The sequence below is a fragment of the Chionomys nivalis genome, chromosome 4 (assembly GCF_950005125.1).
Source record: "Chionomys nivalis chromosome 4, mChiNiv1.1, whole genome shotgun sequence".
Classification (NCBI taxonomy): Eukaryota; Metazoa; Chordata; class Mammalia; order Rodentia; family Cricetidae; genus Chionomys; species Chionomys nivalis.
The window spans coordinates 70,178,455-70,197,326 of record NC_080089.1 but is presented as its reverse complement, the minus strand read 5'-3'; the positions used below and the strand labels follow the sequence as shown (position 1 = coordinate 70,197,326).

Genomic DNA, 18,872 nt, shown 5'->3' with positions numbered 1-18,872 from the left:
TGACCCGGAAACATTAGATGAGATGAGTCCATTTCTCCCCAAGCTGCTCTTTATCATGGTGTTTAATACAGCAGAAAACAAACTAGAACCCAAGGTCTCTCACTAAACCTGGGACCGTCAGAGTCAGCTAGACTAGCTGGCCAGCAAGCCACAAGCGTCCTCTCATGTCTGCCTCCAACAGTGGGATTGCAGGGCTGTGCTGCCATGCCTAGCTTTTCAGTCATGGTCTCGAGACCCAACATCAGGTCCTCCCACTTGCATGGCAAGTACTTTAATAGCTGAGCCATGCCTCCAGCCCCATCATCACCTTTAACGAAACCTCTTGGCTTCCGCATGAGTTCTGTCTTGATTAGGGTTTCTGTTGCTGTGGTGAAACACCATAACCAAAGAGCAAGTTTGAGAAGAAAGGGTTGATTTGGCTTACTCTTATAGTTCATCACGGAAGGAAGTCAGGGCAGGAACTCAAGCAGGGCAGAGTCCTGGAGGCAAGAGCTGATGCAGAGGCCATGGAGGAGCGCTGCTTTACTGACTTGCTCCCCCTGGCTTATTCAGTCTGCTTTCTCATAGAACCCAGGTCCACCAGTCCAGGGATGGCTCTACTCACAAGAGGCTGGGCCCTCTCCCATCAATTACTAATTAAGAAAATGCCCTACTGCCAGATCTTATGGAGGCATTTTCTCAGTGGAGGTTCCCTCCTTTTGGATATCTCTAATTTACATGTGGAACTGATGTAAGAGTAGCCAGGATGGATTCCTTGGTCCAGAGGTAAGTCCAGCTGACGCATAGGGAGGGTTTTAGCTGTAAGATGCTTTACCATCATGTCAAAACAGCAATGTCGGTTAATCAAGTCCTCTCACACCAGCCAGCCATCCTGGGGGAAGCAATTCTCTAAGGAGAAATGTTCTCTGTGAAGTTAAGTTTATAAAAGAGACCAGTCAGGAATATATCACTTATCCTGTGACAGGGAAGAGGATACACACATTAGCAAACACTCCCCAGGTAGAATATTACATTAACACCACATAAACATGGAGGAATGTTTATTGTGTTCTGTGAAATAAAAATAAAAATAAAAAGGTCACCTGCACAGTTGTGTAACAATGTATATTTATTTCTGCATGTAGACTAGAAACACAGAAAACAAGAAGTCTGTCTGTTGGAGAATAAGCTTGTAAGGTATTTTAAAAATTCTGTTTTCTATTGTTAACTCAGTTTTTTATGCAACAGATATAATTTTAAATGAGGGGGAAAAACAACAACAAACAAAGACATCTAAAAACTAAGCTTGCTCCAGAAACTGGTTAGCCAAAAGACAGATCTCTGCTGTTGAAAAGTGGGGAGCACACACAGTGTAGATACAGGGAGGGGTGAATGAGGAAGTGAGCCAATAAATAAACAGGAACCACCCACCACGCAGGACCGCTGCAGGCACAAATTCAAATCCAGCCCATCTACTGCTCAGTAGGTAGATTGTCCACGGATGACAAACCTTGATCAAAGATCAACTACCCACATAACCACAGAGGAGGCTGCACTTGGGGCAGAAGCCCGTGTCCTGCTTTTCTCCTCATGGGTAACCAGCTGTGTGAGCTGCAACAGATGGATCAGATCCCACATCCTCACAGAAAACTGTTGTGGGAACTCCTTTGGTTCCTTGAAGGCTATTGGCTGAAGGAGCCAAAGGCGCTCCCACAGTATAAAACAACCATTTGTCGAGATATTACTTAGAATTCATCTTCTCATTCCCACCATTCCTTATCTCTGAGGGGTTTTCAGGGTTGGAAGTAGAAGCCATCCAAATCCAGTATATTTCTCTATCTTTTGTGGAAGCCTAAACTCATCGAAACAATTGTCTAGGACCTGCGAGATGGCTTAGCAGTAAGGATGCTTGTTATCCAGCCTAGACCTGCTCTCCAACCACCAAACCCATGGCATAGGAGAGGACCAGTTCCCATGGGTCTGACATCCTCTGACCACTACACATGCATACCACAGATGCAGACCCACACATACATATACACCACATATGCACACCACACATGTACACCACACATGAAGACCCACACACAAACACCACACATGCACACCACACGTGCACACCACACGTGCATACCACACATGCAGACCCACACCCACACATTAAACACATTGTCAAAAGAAATTAAATTCAACCTGAGTTTTAGACTCCACTAATTTCTGAAGTGTAAATACTCCCCTGCCGCCAGTTTCAAAGAACCATGGCAGGGCTGGAGAGTTGGCTCAGTGGTTCAGAGAACTTGCTTCTCTTGAAAAGAACTTGGGTTCAATTCCCATCACCCATAGTGGTTTCCAATCATCTATAACATTGTTGTTTCAGTAAGATCCAACACTTTCACTCAACATCCTTGGACACTGCACTCAGGTGGTGCACATACACGCAACTCATACATTTATATATAAAAAATGAAATTTAAAAAATATAAAAATATATAAAAACCAAAGTACTGAGGTTGCAGTGTGGAGCATGGAGACTGGAGAAGCACGGCTGAGTGGGGTGACAGCCCCCACCCAACACACAGATTTCCACAGAGTTCTTTCTAGAAAGTTCCCAGAGATCTTTCCTGGGACTAGGACTCCAGGAAGTTGGCGTGTGGCTAACTCTTAGTAGTCAAAGCCATTCTCTATGCCTCCTGTGGGCTGCTTGACAAGTGGGATTGTTAGATGCGCCTATCCCTCCTCAAAAATCGCAGGCCCCTTGTCAGTCAGTCTATATAAATGACCCTGATTAAATCCAGTCTCTCCTTTTGTTAAGTGACTCATGCTTCATTCCCCACCACTGCCTAAAATAGGGTGGTAGAGGCACACACACACACACACACACACACGTACACATACATACACACACAGGCATACCACATACACACAGACACTCACACTCAAGTACACATACATATACACACAGGCACACACACATGCACACATGACACACAGAAGCAGACACACACGCACCTGCACGGAAGTACACACACACACACACATATATATATATATATACATACATATGTGTATACACTGTAGAGGTGGAAGCTGGAGAATCAGGATTTCAGGGGATTTAAAGAGGAGACTTAACTCTTTCCCTCTGTTTAGTTTCAAGCAGGTGCTCTCAGCATAGCTATGGATGCCACCGGACAAAAAACTGTAAACTTAGTTAAACCATTATGAGATTTGTGTATATTTGGGGGGGGTCTGTTTTTATTTTATGGTTTTGTAATTGAACTCTTAGGTCTTCTACATGAACTTCATGCCCCAGTGTCAGAAAAGATAAACATATATACTCTCTCTAAACCCACGGGCTGGATACTACTGTGTAGCCCAAGATGATTCTTTTTCATCCAGTGTGGCCCAGAGAAACCAAGAGGTTGGACGTTCATGGGAAACAATGCGTTTTCACCTCTGACTTACAATAATCCTAGTGGGGGGTGCTTCCATTAGTCTGTTATTACAGAGGAGACTGAGAGGTGAAGGCCACAGAGCCTTAGCAGCAGAACTGGGACTCAAGCCAGGCAATTTGGCTACAGAGCACTGGCCCCTGATATTCTCCAGCACTGTGCCCCACCATGCATCAACAAGCTAGGTGCAAAGGAGGATCCCTAATGGACTCCTACAGGACCAGATAGGAAAAAGAAGCCAGAAGCCTAAGAATAGCATTCCCAACTCATGTGCTCTAAAAAATATTTATTTTTATTATTTTTAATTATGTGTACAGGAGTGTCCCTGTGTGGGCATATTGCGTCTGAGTACTGTTGCCCAAGGGGGTCAGAGGCATCAGATCTCCTGAAGCTAAAGTTCTAGGTAGTTGTGAGTCACCTGAAGTGGATGTTAGGAACCCAATTCAGATCCTCTACTAGAGCAATTTGCAATCTTAACCTCTGAACTATCTCTTCAGCCATCTCCCACTTTATGAAACAGGGTCTCATGTAGCCCAGGCTGGCCTCAAACTCCTTGTGTAGCTAAGGATGATCGTGAGTATCTAATCCTTCTTCCTTCCACTTCCAATGGCTAGGGTTACAGTTTGTGCCGCCACATGGGGCTTATGCAGTGCTAGGAATGAACCAAGGGCTTTGTGAGGCTAGGCAAGCACTCTACCAACTGAGCTACAATGCTTAAGCCCCACACAAGGAATTCCAAAGTCAACATGGCCCAACTTTAAACCATTGGCTTGATGCCAGCAGCCACAGAGTGGCAGCTACATTTATTTCATGGGAATGTTCCATCCTGGGCAGAGGATGTGGTTGGAGAATTTTCAAGGACACTGAAAAATTATGGTCTTCCAGAGGACTCCTGCCAGGTCTGGGAATATTTTCAACAATACATGTTTGCAGAACAAGAGTGTGGGAAGCACACACACAGAGACATGCACACATACACACACACTCGCACTTATACACACTCAAGCACAATTAAATAATGAATTTGTAGGGATGTTTTGCAAACAGCTCTGCAGGGGTACATTAGTACCTGAGGCCTCCATCTCGTGCACTTGCTTCATTAACTTCACCCAGTACCTGGCAAGCACCTGGCATGCGCTCAGCCAAGCAGAAGCATCCTGCACAGGCATTGCAGGAAGAGGAAATAAGGCCAAGCAGAGCCTTCAACTGGCTTTCTCCTAGGCCAGATGGCCTAGCTCAGTTGCCCGAAGTCACCCACCTGTTGATGTCTTTGCCCAAGAGAAGAGGAAGTAATTTGTTCTGGTATGAATTTCCAAGGATCTTCTAACATAGAGCTGGCTTGAGAATGCAGAAATCACGGCAAGGAATAATATCCAAAAATCCTTTTGTCTAAAGGAGAAGGAGTTTGGCATCCTCGGGAACTTGATAGACTACAACCCAAAGTCTCCTATGCCCCCACCACCTGCTTTTCCAAGAAAGAGAAGTAGATTCTCCTGAAGTAGCTGACTATTTACTTCAAGTGATATTGCCTCTCCAAACCACAGCACCATCTGGCTTCATATCACTGGAGTCCTTGTCTCTTAAGACGTGAGAGACTGAAGAGATGGCTCAGTGATTAAGAGCATTTGCTGCTCTTGTAGAGGACCTGAGTTTAGTTCCCAGCACCAAAAACAGGCTATCCATGACTATCTGTAATTCAAGCCTCATGGAATTCAATGTCTTCTTCTGACCTCATGTGTACACACACACATATACACACACACACACGAGCACCCACACCCATGCCAACAAACACACAGACATACACATGAACGTCCCACACAAGAAAAAATGCTGGAAACATGAGCTGTGAATGCAGGTCAGCAGCAGAGTGCTTGCCAACATGTGTGAGGCCCCAGGTTCGATTCCTAGTTCTGGGAATACCAAGATGCTGAAAACACTGTGAGTGTGTATGAACTTACACAGAGCTATAAACAAGACTAGCAAGACTGCTCTTAGGGATATCTACTGGAGATCACACAGATTTGGGCAAAGATTTAAACATAAAGATGGCCATTGAAGCATTGTTCTAAATACAAAAAAAAAAAAAATCTGGCAACAAACTAAATATAAATGAAACAGATAAATCATACCACCTTTCAAAAACATGTTTGTGAAGAATTTTTACTGCTGTGAAAAACCACCATGGCAGGAGAAGAAGCATATCAAAACCATTCATATCTGATCCCAGAAAAAGGCCAAGTAGATACCTATAGAGAGACCGGAGAAATGGGTCGGTGGTTAAGAGCACACACTGCTCTTACAAAGAACTCAAATTCAGTCCCCCAAAACCCATGTTGGATGGCTCACAACTGTCTTTAAGTTTAGCTTCAGGGAATCTGATGCCCTTGGCTCTCTGGATGCCTGCCTTCGTGTACACAAAGCATAGACAGGCTCACAAACATGCATATAAATAAAAATAAAATAAATCTTTTGTTAGTGTGTTGGACAAATGTCTCAGGTGTAGGGGGACTGAAAGGAAATGCTCCAAATGTTACATGATCTGAGGCCCCTCCCAGGAACCTGGACTCACAGTGTAAGTTTTAGGATGTTACCTTAACAATCTGTCTTGGGGCCTGTGAGACGGCTCAGTGGGTAAAGGCACTTGCAGGCAAGCCTGGCCACCTGAGGTCAATTCTTGGGACCCACATGGTGGAAGAAGAGAACCAGCTCCCAAAAGTTGCCTTCTGAACTCCACACATGTACCGAGGCACATGCATACATTCATATAATACACATGCAAATGAATAAAATGTAATACAAAATCACTTAACCTATCTTGCTTGGTTTACTACCATTATTCTGTCTCCGTGCCAGTCTCTTCAACTAAGGTCGAGTATCTTCTCTGTATCATGCCCTCTCACGGGTCCCATGTCTAAGTGCTGGAGCTGTGCAAAGTAGCACGAGGCCCCTCTCGGCAGCATCCCTCTGACTTGTACATCCTCCACCGAATCGCATCAGACTCCCTTTTCTTCCATCACTTCTCTTGGACATGAGTTTAAAAAATCTTCAACCTAGACTCCACCGCAGCTTCATCTTCTCTGGGCACCTCCCCAGCCCTCTTCATGGCATCTTCGCTGTAGCCTTGGGGCAGCCATATGCCTTCCCACCTACTTCCAACTCAGACCCAGCCAGGCCTGGAGCATCAGCGGTGAGCAGCATGTGTTAGCTGAGCGCTGTCTCCCTCCTCACACGCATGCGAGGGGAAGAAATCCAAAGGCAGAAGGGGAGAGCCGATCGCTCTGTTCTCCCTGGGCTTTCGATCTGAAAACTCTTTTCCATCCTGCTCAGGCCCTGGGTACCTGGGCTAAGACATGTTCTCAGATATAAATCCAGAGTCAATGTACACAGGAAGAAGGAACTGGCCCTGGGAGGCCAACAGGGGTACATTTTCACAGGAAGACAGGATTCACAGATGAGAAGGACCAGATGCCAGGGCTGGATCCAAGCTTAGTCCCACAATCCACCCTTACCTAGGTGCTAAGTCTGTGGTAGGCGTTGTTCTCAGCACTTGACAAAGCCGCCTGAATCTTCAACAACCCCAGGAGATGCCTACTGTTTTCATCCTCATTTTCTTTTCCATGTATGTGTGTGTGTGTGTGTGTGTGTGTGTGTGTGTGTGTGTAGGGGGGCTTTTGTGTGTTAGCAAGCATGAGCACACCCCACAGCATATGTGTGGAGATCAGAGGACAACCTGTGTGATGACTAATTTTAACTGTCAACTTGACACAACCTAGACTAACCTGGGAAGAGTTTCAGTGAAGGGTTATTCCCTAGGTCAGTCAGGGTGGCCTGTGGCATTTCTGTGAGGGATCGTCTTGATTACCTTAATTGATGAGAGAAGATCTAGCCTGAAAGTGGGCAGTTTGCAGCCCTGGACTGGTTTAGAGGATGCTAGTGAGGGCTAAGCATGCATGCATTCATTCACACTCTGCTTTTAGTGGTCACGTGACTGCTGCTTCAGGGTCCTCTCTTAACTTCCCAAACGGAGGACTGGAACCTGCAATTGTAAACCAGAGAAGCCTTTCTTCCCTAAGTTGCCTTTGGTCGGGACATTTTATCACAGCAGTGGAAATGCAGCCAGAACAGCCTGGGATGCCGAACACACATTGCAGGGCCCGGTTTTATGTGCTGAGGACTGAACTCATATGTCATTAGGTTTGTAAGGCAAGCACATCACCAACTGACCTGTCCTCCCAGCCCCCACTGCATTAAGTCCAAGGTCTTTGGTATCCATGCTCTATCCGCTCAGCCTCTCTCTGTGTCTTTGGTCACGAGTTCTCATGCCTCTGAGTCATCCTTCATGCTGTTCCCTCAGCTGGAGGGCCCCACTCCCCAAACACACACAGCTCCAGTAACTCTCAGCATTCAAGGACATCTGTCACCCTTTTTGAGATTCTCCGCCATTGCTCTACAGTGAGTCCCTTCAAGGTTTATGTTGTATATTATGTCTACAGTGAGAGCAGGCTGAGCTTGGAGGGGTGACATGTAGTGACACTCTCTCTCTCTCTCTCTGCTGACTCTCTAGCCCTGGAGACAGAGCCTGACTGCCTCTTCCTACCAGTGTAACTTGGGGTGAAGCTCACTGTGTGCCAGCCTCAGTCCCAGAGGCCTCACCTACATTCCCCAAGCCTCGGAGCCAGTGCCTTGCTGGCTACTTACCAGGTGGAAAGTCAGGTCACTTCGCTTGTGTGGGGACTTCCCAAGTCCCCCACTACTATCTGGCCATCCCACCATGAATATCCTTGTGCTCCTCAAAGATGGAGTTCATGCTGGTTCACGGGACCTCTCAGTAATCACCAGCTGGAGCTCAGAACCACCTCTGGGCCGTCCCAAGGTCAGCGCTGATGGAACACATGCCAAGCTTAAGCCGCAATCCTGATTTTGTATTCCAGAGCCATTTGGGAAAAGCTATGGAGCTGCTGAAGTAAGGAAACCATCACAGGAGATGGGGACCAGATTCCTGCTCTTCAAAGATGAAAATGATCGTCGAGGCTGTCAGCTCCAAGTCCAGAGCCCAGAAACACTGCAAGAGTGTGGCTTCAACACCTCCCAGCCGCTTGTCATGATCATCCACGGGTGGTCGGTAGGAAGTGCTGATGTGCTGTATTCTCTGTGTGTTCCTGCTCGCTGTCTTTCTTCCTAGTGCGCTGGACTTTAACAATGCCAACAATAACCTCACACACGGTGTTGGTGAAGCACCACCCAGTTTTCTCAGTTCCAGGAGTAAGCAGGGCAGGGGAAATGTTATGTGTATGTGCATGTCTCTGTGTATGTGCATGAGAGTGCAGGTGCCCACCAAGGCCAGAAGAGGGTGCTGAATCCCCCGAAGCTGGAGTTACAGGTAATTGTGCGCTGCCAGGCTTGGGTGCTGGGAGCAGAACTCAGGTCCTCCGCAAAGGGAGTACAGACTCTTAACCTTGACTCATCTCCAGCACCACATCAAAAAACTTTAAGTGGGTTCTCAGGATCAAATGCGGACTCTGGGTAAGGCAGGCACTTTGCCAATGAAGCCACCCCTCCTACAACAAATGGATTAGAATTTATTTTTGTCATCTACTTGAAAATTATTTTTTGAAGAGCTGGCCTCATTATGTAGCCAAGGGTGACCTTTAACTCCTGTTCCTCCTGGCTCCACTCCAAGGGCTGGACAACAGTTGCATGGTACTCTGTCTATTTTATGCAATGCTAGGGATCAGACCTAGAGCTTCATGGCTGTTAGGCAATCACTTTACTGATTAAATATATCTCCAGAGATGAAAAGTATTCTTGAAACCCCCACCTCACCTGCTCTAGAGAATAAACTGGCCCATCGGTTCACCCTGTCACCTTCTTTTGTCACCTCCTGTCCTCTGCCCGCTTTCTAGTGTCCTCTTTCTCATTCTCTTCTCTGAGTTAGCTTTTCTTTCCCAGTAGGTACAGTCTCAATAAGGATCTCCTTCAGGCCATTCCTGCCGCAGTGCAGCCCTCCCCCAGGGTGTGACAATTGGTCCCTGAGTTCCCAGGTCCCAGCACCCTCTGGCTCCTCTTTCTGTGGGCCTTTCTCATTCAGTTGTTCTGATCTTCTAGGCTGTAAGTTCCTCCCTGGAAAGGTTCTGTCCTATTCTTATCTGACATTGCAAGCCAATATCCATCACACATTAGGTGCTCAAAAATGTTTGTTCACTGAATTAATGATCAAATGAATGACTTGGTTTTGATATGCAACCCAAAGCTGCAGGCTCCTATAGCAAAATGTGTTCTTTGGTTTCAAAATTTGTTTTTCCAGAGTATGCAACCTCTGGAGAGTCTAACATCACCACCACCACCATCACTACCGCCACCATCTCCACCACTGCCTCCTCCTCCACCACCACCATCACTACAGTCACCAACACCACCTCCTCCACCATCATCACCACCATCACCACCACCACCTCCTCCTCCATCACCTCCACCATCACCACCACCTCCTCCACCTGTACCACTGCTATCACTACCACCTCCTCCACCACTACCACCAATACCACCAACACCAACACCAACACCTTCACCACCACTACCACCAACACCAACACCACCATCACCATCACTACCATCACCACCACCACCACATGTTTACCTAGAAACACTAATGCTGATAGCAACAAGAGCTTGGAAGACTGTGGGTTTCTGCACCTTGCCTGGGCTCCTGGCATTGTTCTAAGAACTCCACACCCACCATCCACTCCTTTGGTCTTAACCACCCTACTGTAAACCAGGCAACATTCCCATACTACTGACGAAGAAACGGAGGCACGGGGGCCAAGTAACTTACATGCAAAGTAGTTCAGCTGGTATATTTAGCTCTCAGTAAACATTATTTCGATAACCATAGCTCAGTTCCCCTGGAAGGATGGCAGGCTAAATGGGGGTGGGATGGGGGTGCAGTGGGGTATGAGGGTGGTGCTCTACCATTTTCCCTCCTGCAGTTTGACCTTGAATTCTCCTAAATCTCTCCAGTCCTCAGACACCTTTATACCCCCTTCAGGCCTACAAGACTGTCTGGAATGCCCTAGACTCGGCTGTGACCTCCTCCCTGGCCTCTACTTATTCTCCAAGGCTCTGGGAACACAGCGAGCACCCCCATGTGTTATCCCAAGCAGGGGGCACACAAAGCAGGGCTCTAGGTCTCAGGTTCATCCCACCAAGGGGAGAAGGGGACAGGACAGACCCTGTGGGACCCCAGGCACCGAGGAGCTAACCTCCAGAAGTCAACTCTAGGACCTCATTTTCACACACTTTTCCGTTGTTCTAGGGCTCAGAAAGTGCCACCGTGGGGGAAAATTCAGACAGTGATTCTCAGGTGGGGAGAATGTGACAAGATCTGGGCACACTGTGTCTTCAAACTCTGGGGCTGGAGATGGGGTTACACCACATGGGCGGAGCTAGAGATGGGCTGACAGCCGGGCAAGAGCTCCTGAATTCAAATGTCCTCAGCTCGAGGTTGAGGAATCCCTGGCCTTCCTGTTGGAAGGGAAGATCTAGTGTTGTCCTTGAGACTATGTATTCGGGGACCCCAGGAACAGGGCTCCCTCTCCCCTCTCAGCTAGGCTGACAACCTGTGACACACCCTCAGGTGGATGGCTTGCTAGAAACGTGGATCTGGAAGCTAGTAGGTGTGCTGAAGTCCCGACCCGTGAACGTGGGGATGGTGGAGTGGATCTCCCTGGCTTACCAACATTACGCCATCGCTGTCCGCAACACCCGTGTTGTAGGCCAAGAGGTGGCCGCTCTTCTCCTATGGCTGGAGGTAAGTCCACAGGCCTGCTCCTCTGACAGCAAGGAAGGTGAGCGGGTCTCAAAAAGAGGTCTCCCTGCTGCCCCAGGAGACACGCAGCTTGCTGGTCTGAGGCCAGATATGAGGCCTCCTTTGAGCATCTTCTCCCTCCTCCCCAGCCACCACTCCTGTTTGCACACCCCTCCATTATCCTGAAACAACAGTGTCCCATCCCTGCCTAGGCTATCCGGTGCATCCATGGTGTGCTGGTTAGTGTACTGTCAACTTGACACAAGCTAGGTTCCTCTGGGAAGAGAACTCAATTGAGAAAATGCCTCTGTCAGAGTGGCCAGTAGATAAGCCTGTGGGGCATTTTATACATCATCATCATCATTAATGATTGAAGTGGAAGGGCCAACCCACTGTGAGCAGTGCCATCCCTGGGCAGGTGATCCAGAATTGTACAAGAAAGCAGGCTGAGCAAGGCACAGAGAGCAAGCCAGAAAGTAGTTCCTCCATGGTTTCTGATTTAGTTCCTGCATCCAGGTCCCTGCCCTGACTTCCGATCATGGTGCACTGTAATCTACAGGGTAAAAGAAACCTTCTCCTCCCCAAGTTGCTTTTGCTCAGTGTTTAATCACAGCAACAGAAAGCAGACTAGGACATATGGAGAGCCTTGAATGCAGTCCACTACAAAATCATAAAACATTAGTAGAGACCAATGGAACCCCATGACAGAAATAGAGAACCGACTTCCTCAAGTTATCTCTGACCATAACACACACACACACACACGCACACACATGTGCACACACACAAAATGTCATAATTTTATAACATTGGGAAAAGAAAACTATGAAATTTTTCTCACAATCTTTAAAATTCAAATGCACAGTTATCCATTATGAACTTTGTAAATGACAATGCCCTGTCACCATGTCACACAAAATAAATACATCTATGCTCTTGAAACCTGTGAGTCATAGTTTGGATGCCCCAGTGTGGCCTAAAACTATACTTCATTCGTTATGACTCAGAGAAGACAAAAGTTTGGATACATCAGTCCTGAGGAATCTAAACACACTTCGGAGCCATCAAGCCTACACAAGTGTGGCATCCCCCCTGTAATTACAGCCTTAAAAGGCGAAAACAAGGGGACCCCTAGTTTCTGCAGGGCACCAATGGAACTTTTCAACTGCAGCCAGGCAGGTAGGAGGCAGCAGTCACCAGGATATCCCACAGAAAGGCCACCCCATCCGCCATCCCCCAAGAGGACAGTCAGTGAGGTGACATCAGTTTCCCAATATAAGGCACTTGATTCACGGACAGCACCAAGCACGAATGGGTGCCCCGCAGAAGCAGGCCCTGTGGCAGGCTCTTGGCTTCATACCACCCCCTCCTTCAACCCTCCTGCCCTGTCTTGCAGGAATCTGTGAAGTTTCCTCCAAGCGAAGTTCACCTAATCGGCTACAGCCTGGGAGCGCACGTCTCAGGGTTCGCAGGCAGCTCCATGGATGGAAAGCACAAGATTGGAAGAATCACAGGTGATCGTGGCCGCCAGGTGCAGGGAGCACATATCTGCTTCCCTGTGTTCATCGATGCTCTTAGTTCAGGAGATGACACCACACACTCCCCAGCAGGTCTTCTGTCAGGAATTGCTGCTATCCCATGGGAACGCAGAACCAAGGACAGCCTGCTTCCTATGAGCTTTCTTCCAGGGAAAGAAAGTTTCTCTCAAAGTTGTTCCAGACGGGTCCAAAAGAGGATTCCAATTACATTTTAGGACAAGAAACTTCTACTGGTTTTGTTGTTTATTTGTGGTTTTGTTTTTGAGACCTGTCTCATGTAGCCCATGCCAGCCTCCAGCTCTGTATCTGGCCTGACACTTCTACCTCCAATGTACATAAATGCCTTGCCTTGCTAGACGTTTTGCTAGAGGGGTCAGAATTCCCCAAAGTTTGGGCTTAAATATTGCAAGCAAATTTGAGGATCGGAATTTGTTGGGATTCCCAGAGTGTGCATAAATGCCCAATGGGTGTGGAATCTCACCCATAATTCCAGCCTTGAAGGGTAAAGACAGAGAGGGGAAGCCCCATGGCAAGCTGCATAGGCCTGTGAGCTCAGGCTTGGATTGAGAGACCCTGCTTCATTGAATATGCTGAAAGAACAATTAAGGATGACTCCTGACATCAGTCTCCGGTGTCACATGCACACCTTCCTACCTGCAAAGGTGCCCACACGCATGTAAACATGCACACCACACACACACAATGGAAAAAGGAAAAACAAAGAATTACACAAAGTGAGACGTTATCAGGCCTGAGCCCTTAGCCTCCCATTCCAGCAGGCCTTGCCACATCCCAGCATTTACAACCAGGCCACCCGCACGGGCGACAGCAGAAGGGCTCCTTATGCTCTAGTCATCTGGCTGTCAGTCCAAAGAAAGAAATGTGGATGGCACCAAGGCCGCAGGTGGGGCTGGAGAGCAGGGGACCTAACAGCTCACTCTCAATTCCTCCCTTGGCTGCAGCAACGATGGCAGCCGGGGCTGAGGCCTGCCACCAAAGGGTCCTCCAGACAAATCCGAGGAAGAGAGTCCGTGCGGCATAGGTACTCTCCCCAAGCAGTCGTCCACGAGCCATTCTTGTTCCTGCAAGTATGTCTGTCACTCGGAGCCTGGGGCTTACTAAGCCCCCACACGTTTACACTTTTCATCCCTTGCTAAGCTTGTTCTGGACCTTCCAATCAGATGACATGAGCGTAGGAAGCCAGCTTGTTCAAGGAGACTACTGAGAACACACAGGCAAACAAATTCTTCCTTTGCCCAAGGAGTCAGACCTGCATATAATGAGCACCGTGGGCTGCTGCATTTTTATGCAAACAGATGCTGCAGAAACTACCAGGGGAGGCACTTAAAATTGATTTGCTTAAATAAATCAAGCATTCACTCATAACCTGATTGTTACCTCCTGATCTGCAAACCTCTTTTCCCTTAGAATAATGCCTGGCCTGGGTGATTTTCCGCACCATGAATGACTGTAGCTCTACAGCAATGTTAGAGTGAAAGGGTCCAGGGAAGCACCAAGCTCTTGTCTTCCTGCTCGCCCAGAAATGTGCAAAGATATCAGAGCGGGGAGGAGAGCCTTCTGCAGCTGATCTACGCCTGCTTTCGTTTTCTCACCAGGACTGGACCCCGCAGGCCCTATGTTTGAGGGATCTTCCCCTAGCGACCGTCTTTCTCCAGATGATGCCAATTTTGTGGATACCATTCACACGTTCACCCGTGAGCACATGGGTCTGAGTGTGGGCATCAAACAGCCCATTGCCCACTATGACTTCTACCCCAATGGGGGCACCTTCCAGCCCGGCTGCCACTTCCTGGAGCTCTACAGACACATTGCAGAGCACGGCTTAAACGGTAAGAACGGAAAGTCAAAGCCTAGAGCCTTAGCCTGTTTCTGAGGCCTCTAGGACCATCTCAGCAAGGCTAGAGACCCCGCTATAGGGTCTCAAAGGTCGTTTGGGGGGCTGATGGTCCCCCCAGCTATTCCCTGTGACAGTTCGGAGGGCCTTGGAGGCCACGTGGAAGAGCACCATCAGGAGCCATCTCTTCCCGCCCCTGCCTAGAGTGACACAGAAGCTGTTCAAAGGGCATTTGCCCTTGTGAGAGCTGAGTCTTGGCCCTGCCTGTTGTCCTCACCTTTCTGGAACTTTCCACCTTTGGAGGCTTCCAGTCTCTAGGGTCACAGGAGGGCATTTGACTTCGTGTGTGTGTGTGTGTGTGTGTGTGTGTGTGTGTACATGGGTGTGCACTCTATCTTGTTTTTTGAGACAAGCTATCTTACTGGTTTAGTTTTCACTGATTCAGCTAGGGTAGCTGCGCCAGGCCTGTCTCTGCCGCCCCAGCATGGGGATTGCAAGCACACCACCATACTTGGCTCTTGCACTTGAGTTCTGGGGATTGAACTCAGATCCTTGTGCTTGCATAGTGATCACTTTCTTCCTGACCTCTCTCCAGCCTAGGTCTGACTTCCCGACACCCCCCCCCAGTTCTCACTCTCCCCCAGGCCCACATCCCCCCATGCAACTTCCAGCAGCAGAGCTACTGAATTGCACAATGGTAACACACACGGGATAAAAAGGAACTAAAGAACATGCAACCGCGCCTTCCAGGCCCGTAGAAACTGCAGGCATTCCAGAGTTCTCATTGCTATGCTACCCTGATGGGAGCATGCCAGGTCACTCTGTGACAGCTGGAGACCCACTTCCTACACACTAGCTTCCCACCTCGGTCATCCAAATCCAGACTGAGCATGCCCTGGGGATTCCATCACCACCCTCCCCTCTCCAGTATCAGAAAGACCTTCGCACACCTCACTGCCTCTCCTACTGCAGTTGGCTGCATTCCCAGCTTCCTGCTACACCCCAGAGCCTTCTGGGAAGTTCCCCTTATCTGTCTTTGCATCTCCCTAGCATCACCACTCCTATGGTGAGCCACAGGTCCCCGCTGATTCACCCACACTTTTCTCAGAGCTACAGCCCCTCCTTGCAAAGCTCAGCACAGACCCTAGGAGAGTGTTTGGTCACCACTTGCCAGGTAAACACATTTTTGACCAGTCACTGCCGTTTTGTTTTCCATACTAAACTTAAAATGGCGTAGTTAATTGAATGCACCCTGCTTGCCTAATTGGGGGTAAGGAAGAATTCCGAGTCCTTCACTCCTTTGTTTAAAGTGCTCCCATTCTGGAGAATTTCCCCCAACCACACCTATGCAGAAGACAGCTTGATAACAGCTTTCTACCCTCCCCACCCTCCTCACCCCACCCCACCAAGCGCGCGCGCGCGCGCGTGCATACACACACACACACACAGGCACCACACCCAGTGAGCTCCCAGAGGCTATTTTCTCATTTTTTGTAACAGCTGCCTCCAGGCACTGCTGGGGAGCCGTGGGGAATGGTTGTGTGGACAGCCAGCAGTACAGCCCTCCTAACAGACACCAGCAGCAGAGCTGGTGGTGACCGAGATGACCAATGTTGCATTTAGTTTTAAAACACTAAAGGAAGTGGCTCCAGGCAAGATGCCCTGTGTCTGACCTGGCTTTAGGTATTTCTGTGTCTTCTGGTTGTTCCCTGACTTCACTTAAGAATAATTTGCTACAGATTAGATTAGAAATTGGAAGGTTTTCTTTAAAAAGGTCAGATTTCATGATGGGAGGATGGGTGTGTAGCTTCCAAGGCAGAGTGCCAGCAGAGCTTACAGGAAAACCTATTCTGCATAAAACCAGGCATGGAGTAATTGCAGCACTCGAGAGACAAGAGTTCAAAACCAACCCAGACAATACGAGACTTTGTCTTGAAAGAAAAAGGTTGATGGACCAGGAAGATGGTTCAGTGGGTCTGGGCCTTTGTCATGCAAGCTTGTTGATCTAAATTGGATCCCCAGACCACGTAAAGGAGGAAGGGGAATGTCAGCTCCTGATAGTTGTCTTCTGACTTTAGCACTTACACTGTGGTACATGCACACTCGCATACACTCACACACACACTCACACACACACAATTTAATATTTATCTTTATTACATTTCATTTATTTTGTGTGTGTTGGGGATGCATGTGTGTGGAGGCAACTTATAGGAGTTTTATCTTCGTCACATTCAGGTCTTGAGGTTTGGCAGTGAGCCCCTTTCCTTAACAAGCCATCTTGCTGTACCCCCAACCCATCACCACCCCAGAATATTAAACACAAAAAATTTTGCTTTGGTGATTAGGCCCTAGACTTGGATGACCTGGCTGTAGTGAGAAAAGAGGAAGTCCACAGCCCTTTCCAAGTAACTCTCTGTCCAGACCTCAGCACTAGGTCTTTGCTAACCATGCGAGGACATCTCAGAAGTGAGCTGTGCAATCTGGATTTTACCTAGGAACAGCAGGTGCCTATAAAAACACCGTCTAATCCATGTTATCATAGCAGGGTGATCTCAGTGACTACAGAGGTCTACTTTCTTTAGCTTTCTGTTGCAACAGACCCCTGTTATCTGGGAGAACTCAGCAATCCTGCTACACACACACACACACACACACACACACACCTGCCTAGGACTGAAACCATAAGTCCTTTTGCTGGGGCCACTTGGAGCTCAGAGTGCTAATTGTCTTTTTTTCCCTGTGCCTCAGCCATAACCCAGACCATCAAATGTGCTCATGAGCGCTCGGTGCACCTCTTCATTGACTCCTTGCGACACAGCAGCCTGCAGAGCACAGGCTTCCAATGCAGCGACATGGACAGTTTCAGCCAGGGTCTGTGTCTAAGCTGCAAGAAGGGCCGTTGCAACACTCTGGGCTATGACATCCGCAAGGATTGGCCAGGCAAGAGCAAGAAGCTCTTTCTCATCACCCGAGCTCAGGCTCCCTTCAGAGGTGAGTGTCCTCCCTGAAGGTTCAGGAACTCCTTCTGGGCTGCAGTGACCAGAGAAGGAAGCCAGGAAAGAAGAGCTGTACGCATGTGCAGAGTTGTAGGGACCAATCAATACTCGCGGCCCTGAAAATCCAATCTTTCTGCTTTGTCTTACCCACCAGTGACCCACCAGTGTTCTTGTCCACTGACAGAACCCTTCTCACGGGCTCAGGGCAGCCCAACAGGCAACAGGTCCCTTGGAAACAATTATTTCACTATATTTCAGTAAATTATCTTGTTCCAGGCACATCCAGGGAGGACAGTACCCCCTTGCCAGTGATATGGAGGGGATTCACCAGGACTTCCTGAAAACAGTCAAGGATAAAGCTAAGGACTGAATCCTTAGTCTCCCAGTTCCTCTTCACTCCTTCCAATGAGCAAGGTTTCATGCATGGGATCAGTGTGTCCTTGGCCACATCATCCTGCCCCGGGGAAGCTGTAGATGACACTCTGCGAGACTTAACTGGTCAACTCTGTCGTCAGTATATCATTGTACAGGAAGGGTAACCACCCACTAACTCTATGTGGCTATTTATATACTTTCTACATTTTTATTACTTTATTATATAATATATGAGGAGGGAGGGGGACTGTGCATCGTGCACACTTATGGACATCAGAGAACAATTTGCACAAGTCAATTCTCTCCACCATGTGGGTCTCAGGGATTGAACTCAGGTTGTTGGATTTGTTGACAAACCCCTTTACCTCCTGAGCCACCTTCTAAACCCTCATTTAAATACTTCGGGGAAAAAAAAAAGCCAGAATGCCATGACTCATTCCAGCCTCCATCCAAGGGTTCAAATAAATTCATGGCTGCTAAATCAGACAGCACAGAAATGAAACATTCCAATCTTGCAGAACATTCTATGGATGGTGCTGGTATAAGGCCTTTAAAGCAGCCACATGACTCCCCCTTCTCCAATGGCCATGACCATGGTCATCTCTGTTGCAGGCTCCCAGTCACATGCAGAACCTTGAGAAGACTGCATTGCCCAACCCCGCGGGACAGCCACTATTCACACTTTCCTAGTACACGCGCTGTACATTTTTGGTCAGGGTCTGGTGTGTCAAGCAAGATAAATGTAACGCCCTGATTATAACTTCACTAACTTGGCCCACATTTCCATGGCCCCCAAGATATTTGATGGAGCCATCAAAGGATCTGTTTCTCTGCAAACATCCCTGCCAGAATTCAGGGAAAGCTGCTGAG

The 18,872-nt window shown here is 48.1% G+C and overlaps 1 protein-coding gene across 3 annotated transcripts in view; it reads left to right on the top strand.

Annotated features, from left to right (window-relative positions):
• Nucleotides 1-18,872, top strand: part of Lipc (lipase C, hepatic type) — a 129,847-nt gene that overhangs the window by 97,559 nt on the left and 13,416 nt on the right. Inside the window, exons 2-7 of one of the 3 annotated variants that reach the window (XM_057768461.1) lie at nucleotides 8,363-8,553; nucleotides 10,744-10,791; nucleotides 11,065-11,238; nucleotides 12,632-12,749; nucleotides 14,390-14,623; nucleotides 17,380-17,622. In XM_057768461.1, the coding sequence (XP_057624444.1) occupies nucleotides 8,363-8,553; nucleotides 10,744-10,791; nucleotides 11,065-11,238; nucleotides 12,632-12,749; nucleotides 14,390-14,623; nucleotides 17,380-17,622 (1,008 nt within the window). Of the gene's footprint in view, nucleotides 1-8,362; nucleotides 8,554-10,743; nucleotides 10,792-11,064; nucleotides 11,239-12,631; nucleotides 12,750-14,389; nucleotides 14,624-17,379; nucleotides 17,623-17,903; nucleotides 17,969-18,872 lie in introns of those variants that run through there. The other 2 variants (XM_057768463.1, XM_057768462.1) reach the window with 2 other exon arrangements.